The following is a 17,905-nucleotide window of genomic DNA, read 5'->3' as shown; positions in this document are numbered from 1 at the left end:
CATTATATACATTAACAAAATTTGCCAGTGAATTTGAAGTTGATCCTCCATTTGCAGCAGATGCTGAGAGAGGTTTTCTGTCTTATATCTCAATGTGAGACCCTGACTCACTGGCTGAGTCCCCCCCGGCAGGAGCTTTTGCAAAGAAGTATTTGTTTCAGATAATCCTCTATAAACTCCTTCCATGGACTTATGGACTTCTCTAAAGGAAAAAAAAAAAAAAAAAAAAGAAAGAGCTGATCCAAGATAACGAGGTTCATGGAAAGCAGGGGAGATGGCACCTGTAAGCAGAGCTGGCACACAAGCGAACAGGTCCGTCCAGCATACGGCATCAAGATGTTAGAATTGTGTTACTGCAGGGTTACCTCCAGAGGAACCCTCCACATAACGTCATTTGGTGGCATATGGCTCTTCAGACAAAGGCTACGTTAGGTAAAAGAGACCCACACACTTTATAAAAGTGAAAAACATCTGCAGTGAGGAACACATAACAGGCTTTGCCATGTCAAAAGCAGAGACAATCTTAACGATTAACTGTACAGTAAATTTCAGCATTGACAAATAGTCAAACTCACTTCCCTATCACAAACTCAAAATGAAAATTAAAAAAAAAAAACAACACAGAAGGTAGCAGCAATTACCAATATATAAGCTGTGGATTTTTCCATCTGTACAGGGGCTTATCACATAAATAAATACCCTCTATTATTCTTCTACAACTGCTTGTGGGTGACTGTGACAGTCATTCAATAAATGGACAAAGAGAATAATATAAATCCCCTGCATCTAGGGAATTCCTCTAATTGGAAGTGGCAATGAATTACAGGAGAAATTTGGATTTAATATAACATCTGCAAATGACAGCTGTCTTTTCACAGTTTTGTCATTCCTTTACTTAAAATAATGAACTCCCCCTCAAAAAAAGGACTAATGTAAAATGTTTCCATAGTATTTTTCTTTTCTTTTTTTTTTTTTTTTAAATGCTAGCATTACTAACTAGCCAGGTGGAAAGGAAGGTGACAAGAAGAAAATCTATGCCACAAAAGTGACAATGTTCTAGAGCATCAAGTTTCTCCAGTTTAAGCAATAACATTTCTAAATGAAATTTTTAACACACACACTCTTACAAGTGTTGACAAAAAGAGAAAGAAATGTAAAACTACATTTTTATGTAAGTACAAATAAGCCTGTGAAGTACATATTAGTATTAAAATTATAGCACACGCAAATGCTAGATATTCTAAGTCACATTAGCACTTACATATGCTACTGTACAAAGAAATTCATTCTCAGTCTTTTCGGCCAGCAAGCTTTGCTTACAGGACGCTGTTACACTATTTCAGAAACACCTGGAGTCTAGGGAGTGTGGCAGATTGTCTGAACCCAGGATTACTGAATTTATATACTGAAAGTACACACAAGGTGTGTTTATTTTGTACACTGTTTATTTGCATACATTTTTTAAACATCTTTCAATGGGCACTCTGCTGCAAATTTTTCAAAAAATATCTCCAATCTGACAGACGTCTTTAAACAAAAAGTTCAGTAATGTGTTCTCTCATACACCAAGAAACCACACTTTACTACAAAAAAACTTTTCAAACTAAAAAGTAGGCTCATTTGAGCTGAATCCCAAAACTTTGGCATGCTCCTTTGCTGCTCGTGGGTGCGTGTGCCTGCTCCCAGGGAGGGCCTGGGGAGGCCTGCGCAAGCTGGCTTACCCCCAGCCATAACACTGCCAGCCCAGGTAACGAAAAGGCAACAAAAAGAGGGGTGCAGAACAGTTGAGAAGTCTATTACTTACCCTGCACATGATTATTTTGTAAAGTACGGAACTTTCAGGAAATGTGGAAACATGCTTTTTCTCAAGAAGAAAACTAAATTATTTAAATTACTGTGTCCTGGGCACATACTTTGTCAAAAAATAAGTATTTTTCACAAGCCAAAGTTGGCATACACTGTCTGATAGGAAAAGAAAGCAATGAAGCAGAAGATAGAGGTGACTTTGTCTGAGTGCGAATGATTTTACGTTGGCAAAGCAAGACTAGTGTAGCCCACGTGAAACCAGAACCAAGAGCAGATCCATCCAGGTCATTAAAGTCAATGGGACGCTGCGTACCGTCAGTCTCCATCCGTACAGCGCCTGCCTTAACAAGGGAGGACGAAGGGACAGAGAAACTGAATGCATAGGAACACGCTCCCTTGTCAGTACTTTTCTGTAAGCCAGTATTTAAACAGCCATTTGAGGAAAACAGGGTTTCGAACGGTTACAAAAAAAATCAGTAGGCTTAGACAGGAATGAATTTGAAAAAGAAAAAAGAAGTCAAGGGAAACTACCCCCCGCCAGCTACTCCAAATGTCAGTGCAAGTTATCCACGAACCAGAAATTAATATTCACCACACTGCAAACACCTGCTTCATTACAATTTCCAAGAAAAAAAAAATAATTATTTTTGTTGCACACAGTAAAAGTAGGGAAGGTTAAATAAACCTTTTGAGCACAAAGACTTCACTTCTATAGCAAGCAGCACTAGTTAAAAGACTGGGGAATGGGTAAATTATTGTACCAAATGGCTGAGAATTAATCTCTGATGACTAGCTGCAATCTAACGAGGCATCTGTGTCCCAGGGAACCCACAGTATGTCCCTGGCGGTATGTGCAGTGTGTAGAGTCTGCCTGGCATTCTTTGTCCTCTTTTGCAGGCAGCTTTTCGTCTCATTGTTCAGAATATCCTCATGCATCTGTGACGCGTGGAATGCATTCACACTAACAGACTTACTATTGTCTTCCCTCAGAAGCTTTGTTGAGCAAAGACTGCATCACGGTTCCTGATAATTATATTGCTTAATTAATCAAGACAAAAAAAATTTGCAAATCATTGCCCGGTTGCCAAGCAGGGAGATAAAAAATGAAAACAATACAGGCTGAAGCAATATAACAAAAGTAACAGCTATCTGATCAGAAATTCTTATATAATGAAGCTATTAATGCTAAATCGGTTAATGTTAACATTGCTCCAGGTGTCTCTACTTAGATGCAAACAAAAAGGCTAACATTATGTATATAAAAGGCCAAATGTTGCCATGGATTCTGTAACCTGATAGAGAGGACAGCCTTTTCATTTGATTAGGGAATGCAATTTAAATACCAGGGACCGAAGCCAAACAACAGACATTTCTCTCTGCAAGCCTCTTTCATTCACCCTGGGGTCAGTAGCTGGTGAACAAAAGGTCAGCCACACTTGCCCTGGAAATGTCTGGATTAATTTTATTACATTGTAATGGTTTGTACTTTAAATGTAGGGATAACACTAAATTTTCAGTTAGCTATTATTCTTTCTGGCGGTTGGGTATTTTTGACTAATATACAAGATGACATAGCTGTTCTCAGGTTGATTCATAGAATTTTCAAGCATGTTCATAGAGCTAAACTCTGATTTTCCTTATGGAAGAATAAAAGCTAAAATGCCCAAGAAGTAAACTGCAGAGCTCACCATCAAGTGCAAGGGAAAAAAAAACACTCTTTCAAAACATTAAAGAAAAAAATCAAGTTTGAAATGTCTAGTCTGATTAATATATAATAGCTCCCACCGTTCACAACTCCAAAAATATCATATACAGCTGGTAAATATGTCACCTGGTGAATGAATTTTTCCACAGCTGGTTATTTTCTTGGACAAATACTGTCCCTCATAAAAGGGAAATAGTACTTATCGCATGGATTACTTTCATAAAGTACATACTATATATGCCAGACAAATACATATACCAAAAAAACAAAATCCATTATTTGAAAAAAAATCTCAAAAGTTGGTTGTATGACAATTAATTAAATGGCAAACAATAAAACTCAAATACTTTGTCTGATATAAGGATATCCAAATGCCTATACCATCCCATTGAGTCAGATTAGGATGAGGGTCTTGAAAACATGCGAGGTTATGCCCAGTGCCATATGTACAACAGTTGATAATTCTTATGGGGTGAATCAGTAGCAAATGAGAAGCTTAAATATTTATTATTTTGCTTCTGTTGGCTCACGTTGGAAATTCATCATGATTTTAAGCTGTTTGTACAATAACTTCTATTGGTTTAGAAATCTGAAATATTTCTTTAGGCACTAAGCATAATATAACATGAATTAGTAGCCATTTCAATTGCTATTCACATTTCTATATTTAAAACAAAAACTCATTGCTCAGTATGCTTTTAAACTGAGGACAGCCTATATATAGTATTTGCTGGGAGAAAAAAAACAAAACCCTATAACATTGAGCTTTATTTAAGCAACAAAACTGTTGGTCACATGTGCAGCACATATAATAGATCCAATATAGCAGTCAAAACATACCTCTGGTTTCTTCATTATCTCTATGAAAAACATGTGATTCTTCATTGGATAAATAACAATTAAAACATCTCCAAAATCTGTTGGTATAATGCCCCTGCGGTAGTTCCTGGTGTGTTCAGACCAGACGATGTGAACCTCATCATTTCCCAAGTGACGAAGCTGCAACAGCAAATTGGCTCTTTATTAATCAGAGTGATAACAACAGTTTATGAGGGGTCATGGCTTACAGATTGAATTACAATGCTCAATACTAGAAATGTTTCATTACAGAAAAAAGTTAAAATATTGTTTTTCTCCAGTTGCTCATGAAAAGATCAGCTAAATAAATTGCTTCATTCAGAACACATTGTTATCTGATGGCTTAATTAAGTAATTATCAAATTAGCCATTAACATGGTATGTAAATGTACATTACCTACAATAATTTAAGGCAGAAATCTGAGTTACTAGAACAAAATGTTAGGCAGCAAACATCATATGTCAGTTACAATAATACAGCTGTCACAGAAATGTGAAATGCCTTGACTCTGGATGTCAAGAAACTTTCCATCGTGGACCGCTCTCTCTTTCTTTACTATATTACAAATGTTTTCTTGTGGTCTCCATATCTAGCGAGGAAGACTCCTCTTTTGTTTGAAAATAGAAGCAAAATATTTTGGACAGTGTGAATTACAGAAGAATGGGAAATACCGGGGAAGTTACTTTATTTGGAGCAGAGTCACATAAAATATGGATCAATTGTAAGTAGGACATACCCAAAATCCATCTAAAGATCTGTGTGTTTGCTTTGTTATATGGGAGGAACTGGAGGTGATTTAACAGATGGTAAAAAGTATTTGACAGTCGTGGACAAGCTGTGCACAATAGTTTCAACTGTAAGCTTTAAAGTTAAAATTTAATCCACATGCAGAATGCCAGTGTAATGCATAAAGAGAGTTTAAGTCCCACTTAAACCTTAAAAGACCACCACCCCTAGTTTGGTGCTAGCCCCTAAACAATGTGGACAATAGACCTAACAAAGAAGCTAAAATGTAGCTCTGCTTCCTGCATTGTCTCTGGAAAAAAAAATCATTTGTAAATAATCTCTAGGGACCTCATGTTAGCTGGTGTTATACCAAAGAATATTCCCTCTTCAGAACCAGGTAGCATCTTTAAAAGTAAAGAATTTAAATCCTACAAGGTTGGTTGAGTGGCAAACTGTACCCTAGTTGTAAGAGAAACATGCAAAACTGTGAACCATGACACAAATCAAAAAGTTAAAAATATGCTTTTTGCCTATACTTTGTACTCTAGCAGAGTAAAATGAAGCTACACTCAAAGTAGGATTGAGATTCTCAGTTTGTTTTAATTGAAATAAAAATACAGAGTTGTATTTTGTTTAAAGCTATACATAAAAGCCATTTTTGAAGAAAATGCAGTCTGTGCTTACAAGAAATTTGGAAACATTAACAATACTAATACTAGAGCCTCTTACATGTAGAAAATCAGTATAAAAAACTGTTCTCATGGTCATCCTGACTTCTATTTTATTACTCAGTGAAAACAAAGTCACACCCAAGAAAATACTTATGCTGACAACATCACAGTGCAGACCAATACATACAAAGCTAGGTAGTAATTTAATCGAACAACAAAATCCTGACTTTGTTTTCACACTCGTATCTGAATAAGCAGACGCAGCTAGGTCGCCTCAGAAATGATTAGGGCAAGAGGTGAAGTTTGCTCTGACCAGCTCTGCCCAGTGCTGGGGCTTTGCATAGAAAAGTTATAGACCACGAGCATTTGGCATGGCCGCTCCATGCCTGGCTGAAGTTGAGCTGCAATTCCTGCGGAAGCTGGGAGCCATGACCTGGCTCACGGCAGCAGTGCTCAGAGCAGGCCAGGCACTGGGCTCGCAAGCCATGCCCCACATTTGCTCGGCGGAGCGGAGGCATCCAGCTCACCATACAATGGAGTGAGTACAGGCACTCGCTCTGCGGCACGGAGAAAGCCCACAACAGCTTTAGCAACCTCTGCTTAAAAAAAAAAAAAAAAAAGGTAAATAAATATGAAAACAGACTTTTGCAAGGCTATGCAGTTGCCCTGTTGCATAGGGAAATTCAAACTGAAGACAGCTCACTTGTTTTACTACAAAAAGAAAACCAGGACGAAAAGGGTTGGTTCTGCCTTTCCTCATGGTGCCTTGGGAATGGTACATGGCATATACAGCTACAGAAACAGAATTCAAAATAGGTCCCAATGCTGCTAAGAGACCCTTTTTAATTCACAACAAATTATTCTGCTAATAATCTAACAGTTTTCGTACTGAAAAAATCCTCAAACACTTTATACCTGTATCACACCTCAGAGAACAAAACTCAAGTAAACATGAAGTCAGCACAACCTACACTTGTTTGAGACTGGAAGTGATGGCTCCAAGCCCAAAACCCTGCAAACATCAGTGTGATGATGAATTACTCTTTGCTATGAGTACCACCTCATCACATGCAGAGAACTGCTTTTAAAGCACAAGTTACTATCTCTTTGGTTTTAAACCATACATCCCTAACCACTGCATTTATACAACGCAGTGCCACAAATGTACAATTGGCATCAACCAGAAGTATTTGTCCTTGCAAGATCATCCCAGCGATAAAAACCATCACGATAATCTTATCAGTGGCAGCACACCAGCAGCAGCTTCCCGGGTCACTCACTCGCAGTGCTGGCTGTGGTGGCCTGGGCGCCCCGATGGACATCACTGAGGTTTGCTCCATGGGCCAGAGCCTGGGTGCACGCTGGGCTCCCCGTGCAGGTGGAAAGACAGAAACACCTGCATCCAAAAGCCCGAAGCAGCCGAAGAGTACGAAGCAAATGCTAAAATCCCGGGGAACGAGGAGCAGCCTGAGCGCTCGAGTTTATCGTATCTGCGTGGCCCCTGCCCAAAGCTGGGTGTTGCGCCGTTGCTGGTGCCTCGGGTGCGCTGTCGGCCCGGGTGGCTGCAGCGCGTGGCGGCAAGGCAGTGCTCACAGCGCACACCTCGCGGCCTGACCCCTCTCCCTGCTAATTGCGTTACAGAGCCAGCTGGCTCCAGAGAGGAGTCGTCTGTTTGACTGAAGAATTCCTGCTTGTGGGGAGGCATGGCTGCTACTTTCGCTAAGTAACAGTCGGGCCTGACATCCCCATTGTCTGGCTGACAGTGTGCCCATCCTAAAATCTAAGTTTTATTTGTAAATTAACCGAGAAACTTCCTGCCAGAACAGTGCTGCCTGGAGACTGATAATGTGTGCCTTTCATTCCCTTTCACTCTCACTGTATCACTGCCAATTTGTTTTTCTGCTGCTCGCCAGCCCTAGGCTATAAAAGCCTTGTAAGACATAAGTGCAATTATAGTCCTGGAGTCAAATGAATTGGACAAATCCAATAGCACAGCTCTGTCCCCACTTTGCAAACCCCTACAGCAGTTAGATTAGCTGCTAAAAATCTAATCTAGCTCTAGCTAACAAATTTCTGCAGCGAAGGAGCAAGAGTTCAGTATGGGGTTGCAACCAGATTTCTGAATTGAAAAAGTTCTGCTATGACAATGGGGGGAGATGGAATAAATCACTTGAAAATTTTGCAGCCCATTTTTAAACTGTTAGATGCAATTTAGTTAGAACAAGAAAGGGGACTGCAGGATGCTGTTACTATGATTGATTTTCGTTCTTGCCACAAGACATCCAGACAAAAAAAAATTTAGAACCAATGATGCTGAACCCTACAGCAGCATGAGATATCAGTTGAATTTTGATTATTCCACAAGAAAGCATTTCTTTCAGGGCTAAGTCTTATTTTGGAGTGGTTTGTTGCGTTTTATTGTGTTTGCGGGGGGGCTGTGTTTTGTTTGTTTTTTTTTTTTTTTTTTGAATGAACGATATAATATGTCAGCATATACTTCGTATAAAGGAATACAAAGTGCAGATTACTACTGTATGGCACAAAAATAAGGGGCCAAGCTCATGCTCAGTGGAAGTGCACTTATTCTTGTGAATTTATACCAGGAATGAATTTATCGTCTTGTGTTCAGTAAAAATAAAGAAACATCATAACATATTTAAATTAAATTATTGCATCTGCTAAATTCCCCATCCCGCAGAATTTATGGCCTGCTGTACTACTTCCCTGGCCAGCAGGTGGTAAGACCTTCTGTTCAGCTCCAGAGTTTGCGAGCCAAGCAAACTGGTATTGAATGCTTTCTGCCTGTCCAGAGGCAAAATAAGCAGGGAAGAAAACACAGAAATGACAAAGATTTAGGAGATAAGGGGGAGCTTAGAACCCAAATAGTATCCATGCAACCCTATCTGATGGAAGCATGAGGAAGGCAATAAAAAAAAGCTGTGACCCCCATCACACCCTGAAGGCAGCACAATGACATTTTCTCCTCCCAGCAATGCTGGTCTCTAACACCATATATTCCTTTTGCAGCAAAAATGGAAGTGAAGCAGGTACTAACTGACAAGATCGCAACCTTCCTTCCTCTCACAGCTGCTATGAAAAAGAAGAATTAACCAAAAGAGGTAGTAGATAAACAATAACGTTTTTAACCATAAAACACCTGGATGTACAGCCTCATTACTCTGAGGTGAGGACTTCAGCCCACCACGCGCTAACTGTTCAGTGAGTAAGTGGAATTATTAAAATACTCGCAACGATGTTGAGGGCTGCCGTGAACAAAGAAGAGGCTTTCACTGCTGGATGAATGACACACGACGTTTCATTTGAGCGTGGCTCTCTTAGCCAGGCATTGCATCGCTCATAAGTGCAGTATCACCAGGTGGGGAAACAAATACATTTTCTTCTGCTTTAACAATATGTCGCAGACAGGCACACGTTTCTTTTCAAGCATGCGCCAATTGCGGCCTGCACACAGACGAGCTGCCAAAATCAACATGGGTCTGTGGCAGACTGAGGGATTTTTCTGCTAAAGCATCAATGCATTTGCCTTCGTGTATCTCAGTGTAAGGCCTCCTTGCAGTTAAGATTCACAAGTGAAAAATCAAGAAATGGACGCTTTAGAGTTTACATTTAGGGTGATAAGAGCTCTTGAACAAATATTGTCTTTAGAAATGGTTTGGATATACACTCAACTCAAATCACTGGTTTCAAATGAGGGCTCTTTCATCCATCAGCATTGCCAAAGAATTAGAGAATAATCTATCTTCCAGAATTTTATGGTGCTTCTGACATGTATCTTGCCCTCCACTGTTAGCTGCATTTACATGAAGTTTGTTAAGAAGTCTGTGCTAATTTGTACAGAAATACATGCTAAACCAACACATTACCAAACAGCTATGGCAAATCAAACAAAGCTTTTTTGTGCAGAAACACGGCATCACAGAAGATTGTGCAACCCCCTGTTTACAGCAGGACCAGCTCTCAAGCTCCATTAGGTTGCTCAGAACTTTGTCTTGCCTTACAGGAATACACAGTTTGATCCCTGCAGGGTTGCCATTCCTATAGTAGATTTAAGATTTTTTTAAAGTCTTAAAGCAATTACTATGAGGTGTTTTCTGTGGATAATATGTACTGAAGCTGGCCTTGTTTCCTAACACTTCCCGACCCAGAAACTGGCAACTACTAAATGCTTTTGCTTTTTGTTTCTCATGAAGAAGAAATTCTCCCAGAGTAAATTTAGGGAAGACAATTAAATAGAATAACCAGACTCTCTCCATGGCTGTGTTAATTACTAATACGTGTGGAAATTAGGGGAATTAGTAAAATAGACTGTTTGCATGTAAAGCCCATTTTTCCCTGCATGGTGGGCTCTGTCAGACTGTGCTCTCTCCTTTCCCAGCTAATTTATTACTTATCAGCTAGACGAGATATTTCACTGCCTTTGCTATGATTCCATAACATCCAGGAACTATAACTTAAAAGGGAAGACTAGACTAAATGACTACAATTTGTCCAGGAAAAGTAAGACTGTGAAAAGCATGGTAGCAGTTCTCAAACATGAATAGATCTGCTGCAAAATGACCTGTTTGTAGCCACCTGATATAGGGTAAGAATAAATGGGCCTGAACTGAAATATTTCGGTGCTGGGTCGGGTCTTGTTCAACATCTTCATCGACGACCTTGATAAGGGAATAGTGTCTGCCCTCAGCAAGTACGCCGATGACACAAAGCTGGGAGGAGTGGCTGACATGCCAGAAGGCTGTGCTGCCATTCAGCGAGACCTGGACCGGCTGTAGAGATGGGCAGGAAGAAACCAAATGAGGTTTAATAAGAGCAAGTGTAGAGACCTGCACCTGGGAAGGAACAACTGGACTTATCAGTACAGGCTGGGGGATGACCTGCTGGAGAGGAGCTCTGAGGAGAAGGACCTGGGGGTCCTGGCGGACGACAGGTTGACCATGAGCCAGCAGTGTGCCCTGGTGGTCAAGAGAGCCAATGGGATCCTGGCGGGCATTAAAAAGAGCGTGGCCAGCAGGTCAAGGGAGGTGATCCTCCCCCTCTACTCTGCCCTGGTCAGGTCTCACCTGGAGTACTGTGTCCAGTTCTGGGCTCCCTGGTACAAAAAATAACAGGGATCTCCTGGAAAGAGTCCAGCGGAGGGCCACAAAGATGATACGGGGCCTGGAGCATCTTCCCTATGAAGAAAGGCTGAGAGACCTGCGTCTGTTCAGCCTGGAGAAAAGACAACTTAGAGGGGATCTCATCAATGTGTATAAATACCTGAGGTGTGGGAGACAGAGGGATTTGGCTAACCTCTTTTCAGTGGTTTGTGGGGACAGGACAAGGGGTAATGGCTACAAGATAGAGCACAGGAAGTTCCGCACCAACACGCGAAAGAACTTCTTCACAGTGAGGATGACGGAGCACTGGAACAGGCTGCCCAGGGAGGTTGTGGAGTCTCCTTCTCTGAAGATATTCAAGGCCCATCTGGATGCCTACCTGGGCAGCCTGCTCTAAGGAACCTGCTTTGGCAGGGGGGTTGGACCCGATGATCTTTCGAGGTCCCTTCCAACCCCTTCAATTCTGTGATTTTCTCATGGCACAAAAAGTAAGGCATTGGAGTATGTTGCTGAGGGAATCTATAAAGCATTCATCACGGGAGGTTTTTAACTAGCAGCTGGATAAACACTAGCGAGGAACAGTAAATACAGATAGACCTACCTTGGTTCAGTGACAGAGACTATACAGCTTCTCAATACATATCACAGCACTACCACTCTACCCTAAAGTACTCCAATGACTCTTTTTTTTTCCCCATAACTATGTAAATCCCCTAATAAGAAGATAATGAGTTGCATATTTGAAGACAAACATGTAATTTTGTTGATTTTTTTTTTAAATGAGAGGCATTAGAAAAAAAAAGAGAGGATCCAGCTTTACTATTAAATGCTGGGCAAGTGTTTAGAAGTGGTAATCAGAAATTCCACCTTTTGATTTCTAGGAAAAGCACATGCTATTTTGATACTAACTGGAGAACAAATAAAATCATCTAGTGACATTTACAGATAATTTTCAGAGCACAATAGTATCATATGGTAGACTGGATGGCTGTGGTAGCATTATTAATACACATTAACAACCTCGTAGGACAAGTTGCCAATCCTTATTAAAAAGGCAAAGATTTGGTATGCACCTAAAATCTTCTTTGACTAAGCAGCAGTTGGCAAGCACCATAATCTCAAATCACTTCTTGTTAGTAAAGACAAATGATTAAGTATTGATACCAACAAAATTTTGGGCTGGGTTCTGGCCATCTTTGAAGCAGAGTCTGCTTGTCACAATTGTGAATGACTGGATAATGGTTTTAAGTATCAGCTGGCTGCTTTTGGTACGATGCTTGTCACTTCTCTTTCACTTCTTTTCTTTTCTGTTACACACTGGACGATTCATCTGTAAGGTTTTATTATGCTGCATTTGGTTGTTTTGTTCTACCATACTACAGCAGTTTTGGCAGGCAGACAACACACAAATGAAATTATTGCTAATATTATTACTAATGGTGGTATTTGAGGCTACCATGGAAATGTTAATTGTGTTGCAGAATCCAGAATTTAGATGCCATTTAATTCAGATAATCTGGCTGCAGAGCACCATGTGGCACAGAAAAGATGGCCTGCTAGGACCAGTTAGTATGGTCTGTTTTCAGTATAAACTTTAATTTAAGCACAAGACTACATCAAATGTTTTGAAATACACGGGAAATTATTTACCTTTTTGGTCAGTGAATCATCTGAATCTGACGGCATTCTTGTAGACACATGAAAAATGATTTCCACGGTAGAGGTAGCATAATAGGGTGCTGTTTGCCCAGTGCTGCCATTGCGCTGCAGGCCGCCCATAAATCCACCATGTGTTGAGAGATCAACCTAAGTGATTGAAAGTCATAATTAGAAGAACCAGTCTTTCTTAAAGACTGACAAATAACCCTACTTATTGATAAATCAAGACCTGGCAAGTTTGTTACCATCCCAGAGAAAGAGAAATCTTTCCATACAGGCTCGTGATCTTAGCGCTAGATCTGTTGGTTTCCCATTCCTGCATTTGACATTTACTGAAAGTAAACAACTCTTAACTAGGTACTGTGTGATTATCTGCAAGGCTATTCTACCTTTCTATCAGCAACCTGCAGCAAGGAAACAAAAGTACTGTCATGCACAGCTGCTCTAAGGGTTACACATGGCTTAGCAAGCCCACACAAAGCATACACAGTGAGAAATAAAGTGCTAAGAAAATATAAGCAGTAAGGAAAACTTCAGAAGAAATTCAATTTTTTTACAAAAAGAATTATTTTAGAAGAAATTATTCAAAAAGATTGTTCAGGAAAAATGCCCCTCTGAAGACAAGCCTGTGTCCGAAAACTCCTGTGTTTTCCCAACTGCATCATTCTAACTGAGGATGCTACCTCTCCCTGTAGACCCTGTTTCACTTACATCCGTAGATGTGAAACACAGCTACTGTGTATTTTCAGAAAACCATAAATGTTCATGCCACTTAGGTTACTGACACACCATTTCACCAATGCAAACTAACACCAAATTTTTTTGCCTTCTGTACAGCAGTCCTTTGTTTGGGTAAGTGGTCTGACCATGTGAAGAGCTCAAAAGAGCTAAAATTAAGGTAAAAATTAAGCTACAGCTTTTAACGATGCAGAAAGCAGTAATGTCCATTGCAGCGCCACTTATCCATCAGAAACAGGAAGGATGTGCAACAATAGTGATAATAAATTATAAAATTATATTAGAAGGGACTGTACTTTGTGCATGCCAAGCTAGTGACAGCAAACAAGTGAGTTAGAAGAACAAAGTGCTGTACGCTCTTCCTTGGATACGTGCGTACAGATCGTCTAAGGCAGACCTGAAAATAGCATTTGCTCCAGGCCTAAGAAGTGACAGATATTTAAAAAAAAAAAAATTAAGTACTTCATCCCATGCATGACTGTACAATGAATGAATGAGTGGTCTGATGGCTTTCTAGGCTGGACATTTTTAAGACTTGACTTAGTTTCTTCCTTAGAGATACCCAACAGCTTTCACTGGTGGAAAGCACAGAAAGAATTCTTTCTTTAGCCACTCTGGCAAAAGATCTCAGGACCTTTGCCAGGGGACAGTCTGACCAATACTGCAGCCTGATGACGCTCAATGAAAACCACCCTAAGCATTCTTGTTCTCTTGGCTGAGCTAGGAATGGGTAGAAAAAAACTGACCAAAAGGCATAGAAAATACAGAGAGGGATATAAAGTAAGTAAAGGTTTTGAGAGTATAAAGACATGGGAACTTAAGGAATATGGGAAACTTGACTTGTTTAAAATGATACAGTCCAGGGACACAACTGGCCTGAGGCTTCACATCCACCTTCATAGCAGCGTCTGCTATAGCAGGGAAAACGGAGAGACACTTTATCCCAGCTTTGCATGGCTGTGTCACATATTAGCCTCAAAAGCATCATCTTTGTGTTCTGTAATACAACATTCTTGTTGTATTACATTCCTGCTTTCCTGTTTCTGCTAGCTAACACAAATCTAAAATAACCTGCAATATATCCTAGCTTGTAGGAACAACACGAACACTTTGTTTTGTAACCTGTCAATTCAAACACACAGTTTCCACAGAAACTACTTTAATAATGATTAATAATATTTTAATATTAACTAATAATATTTTAGATGTTTTTAGATTAAAGCTTTTTTCACGTTAGAAGGAAAGAGTACTTACATTACCCATCATATAACTCTGAAATTCTAAACAGTGCACTCTGATGATGCATATGTTAATGAACCTAGTTTATAAAGAAGAAACCTTCTAAAACATCTTATACAACATTCCACTGTTCCTGTTCAACCAGAAGTAGCACGTGGATTTATAGAATTCTGTTAAATTAAGTGATCTTCTAAGTACTGCTAAGCATTGCCATACATTAAAATTTATCTTTCTTTTTTGAGAATTTAAAAATAGGCAGTTACATAAGCAGTTTATTTTCCATTTACCTATTTTAACTGGCTTACACTGATTTTTGTAGGTTTTCAAATCAAATATGTTAGTTTGCCTAAATTTGTGATTATTACCTCCCAACCCAGTCCAGCAACAAAATCTTCATATGCCTGGCTTCCCCTTGCATTGGACAGTATTGAGCATTTGTCCTCCTGTCCTTCTGCAATGTAAAACACTGCAATCTTGTGAGTTTCACGGCTGTAATTAGATATAACAAGAAACGAAAATTAAAAGAGGTTTTAGCTCAAATGATTCTTTAGATCACCTGCCCTCTGAAAGCTATGGACAGATGACCTCCTTTTACTCTACATGTCTGTTTCTTTTATGCACACAAAGACATCACTTAAACTAGAAATATATGTGTTCACCATTTTTTTTCCCCACATGGCAGAGATAGTGCAGTTTGGAGTGCAGAGCAGGGTATATTCTTTCTGTTCATCAGTAAAAGAACTGATGACCAAGTTCCATTTACAGGCTTTATCACACACATCTGTGCAACCTTGCTGAAGACGGTAAGATTGCACAGGTGTTAATGAGAACATAATTTGATCAACAGAATTTTAATTATGGGGTGATGATATATGAGAAAGAAAAAAACATATATAGACTTTCAGCTCCCAGGCTGAATTTTACATGACTGATAGTTACAGTTGGCTCCTTAGAAAATGAGTGGATTGGGTATGAAAATTGCTGGGATGAAAGAAAATCAGAACTCTACAATACTGCAAACACTTTTCAAATAGCTATGTGCCAAGGAATGAAAATAAAACATAAAAACATAATATTCAGAAATATATCCTGACACTACCTGGCTGTAAAAAAAAAAAAAAAAAAGAATGGAGATTACCCCTTGAGTACCGCTCTTGACAGAGGGATCATTCTGAAGAAAAGTCTTTTGAGTGAATCAATGCAAGGTTATTAACAATGCAAGGTTATTAACAAATTTTGGAACTTCTTCCCTCCCTTCTCAAGTAAAGAAATCAGGAAATGGGCTGTTGTATCTTATTGTTTGCTATTTTGAATTCTATGTATATAGTGCCATTGAAAATAGCTTCTCCATTCAGTCTATGGAACTCTTTAGAAACAAACAATCCACTTCTCATACAAATATTTGTATTGCTAGCACATGCATTTTTTTTTTGATGAGGCATTTATTCTTTAGAAACTGAGTTTATCCACAGTGTGTTTAGTAAACATTACCTACCACTGGCGAGAATCCAGATTTTTCAGTTCTCTCAGTAATTTTGAATTTTTCTTAAGAAGATGAAAGCTTTTCCTACAAATATATTAAAAAAAAAAGAGGAAGGAAAATGCAACACAGATAGACACAGTATTTTTTCATTCAAAATCCTAAGAGAAGTAATCCAACTAGCATGATTCAAACGACTACAATCAGACCCATAAGCAACTCAGATAATTTCAGACTGATGAGACTTGTTTGGATGACTGTAAGTCAAAAGAGCAGTGCTAGAGCAGGGAAGGGACAGTGGGTGGATCTTGATTTCTTTTCAAGGTCAGAAGCAGCAAGAGTACTGTAAACATGTTCTGAACCCTCTGTTCCTACCTTCTATCCCAGGAGTTCATTCCCAAATCATTTAGCAACAGCCGACAGAAATAAAAGGATGCTTGAGGTTCAGCAGGACGTGGTTCTTCTTGATGGGCCACCTTCATACTGAAGCCTGAGCTGCATTTAAAAATATAGTCTTTTTCCTGGGCACTCTGCCTCATCAGGGCTTCGGTGATTGCATTCTCTTGTTCATAGCTCATACCAAAGGGTGGTGGCGATGGCTCATTCAGCTTCCGCTGGGGATGTAAAAGGCATTCAGGACTAGTGTTACCGATCTTCTCCAGCAACTTGTCAAGAGCATCTTCTCCTTCTTCCACCTGAGAAATGTCTTTCTGGGAACTGAACTGGTGCTCAGGGTTGCCTGAAATCACAAATGAGCTCGGAGTACTCTGCCGTGGAAGGCAGCCCTCCAAAGGTCCATATAATATTCTGCCATCCCAAGAGTACTTCCCAGAGATATCTCTGACAATTACCCTCACATCTGAGGGGGCTACTGCTGGCTCAGTGTCCTTCTTCTTTTCTGCAGGGATCTGGAGGTATGATATAAGAGTACTGTCATTAAACACAAAGAGCTGCAAGTTGGGGCTCCGGAAAACTTCTGATGACAGCTCAGAGGACTCCACATAGGAGTTGTCATGATTCTCACTAAGGAGACTGTGGAGGATGGCAGGACCTCCGCTGAGTGGGTAGTGGCTCAAGTGGTTCACCAGATGAGTCATAACCATCCGTGCCGTTAAAGGTATTAATTCTAAGTTCCTTCTTCTTTTTTCTAAAACAATCAGTAAAGAGATTACAGATCAGTAAGAGTAGGAAGAGGTAATTATAAAGAGCATCTGCAATTTTCGGAAACATTTTGAAGCTTGCCTTAGTTGTCCTCCAAATCATTCATTTTCAGTAAATCATTTACAACCACTGCACAAGAAATTCTATGCACCACGTGTTCTATGCAATTTCTTTGCATGTTCTTTGCAATTCTATGCAAAGTCAAACCAGAGATGCAACTGAAAAACAGTGCTTCTCCATCTTTAGCAGTCATTTGAGAACAGCATCATGGAAAAGTTCATTGCATCAGATGAGAGGAGATTTTCTGGATCCACAAGCCCCTCCCACATCGCAGGCAAATACATCACAGTTATCCCATGAACCAGTGGTGCTCTAGAGTTATGCTGTGCCTCCAGTTCTCCTACTGGAATGTTATTCCAGAATTCTCTCTCTTATATCCAGAACTTTCTCATTGCCAGTCTAATTTTGTTCATATTCAGCTTAAACCAACTTTTATTTAGCTTATAGTTTTCCTCTTTCCTTGGCATTAATACTTTCAAATACACTTTCAGATAGCATGTATATCCCTTTTCAGCCTTCATTTTGCTAGACCTCAAAAGCCAAAATTCTTCAGCCCCGCCTCTTAAAAAGTCTCCTTATTCTTTACCTGAATTCCCTAGTAGTAAATCTTTGTGCCTGCTCCAGTTTGAATTAATCTTTTTTTTCAGAAACAATTAAACCAAAGCATTTGTAGAGCACTAACAC

The 17,905-nt window shown here is 39.7% G+C and overlaps 1 protein-coding gene across 9 annotated transcripts in view; it reads right to left on the bottom strand.

Annotated features, from left to right (window-relative positions):
• The window catches only part of RALGAPA2 (Ral GTPase activating protein catalytic subunit alpha 2), a 136,587-nt gene that overhangs the window by 48,691 nt on the left and 69,991 nt on the right, over positions 1-17,905 (bottom strand). For all 9 annotated transcript variants that reach the window (XM_040551152.1, XM_040551154.1, XM_040551153.1 and 6 more), the window contains 5 exons: positions 16,376-17,147; positions 16,016-16,087; positions 14,886-15,009; positions 12,535-12,690; positions 4,352-4,510 (listed from right to left, as the gene is read on the bottom strand). In XM_040551152.1, coding sequence (XP_040407086.1) covers positions 4,352-4,510; positions 12,535-12,690; positions 14,886-15,009; positions 16,016-16,087; positions 16,376-17,147 — 1,283 coding nt within the window. The remainder of the gene's footprint in view (positions 1-4,351; positions 4,511-12,534; positions 12,691-14,885; positions 15,010-16,015; positions 16,088-16,375; positions 17,148-17,905) is intronic.

Source organism: Cygnus olor, chromosome 3 (assembly GCF_009769625.2).
Source record: "Cygnus olor isolate bCygOlo1 chromosome 3, bCygOlo1.pri.v2, whole genome shotgun sequence".
Lineage (NCBI taxonomy): Eukaryota > Metazoa > Chordata > Aves > Anseriformes > Anatidae > Cygnus > Cygnus olor.
This window is presented reverse-complemented; position numbering and strand designations above follow the sequence as displayed.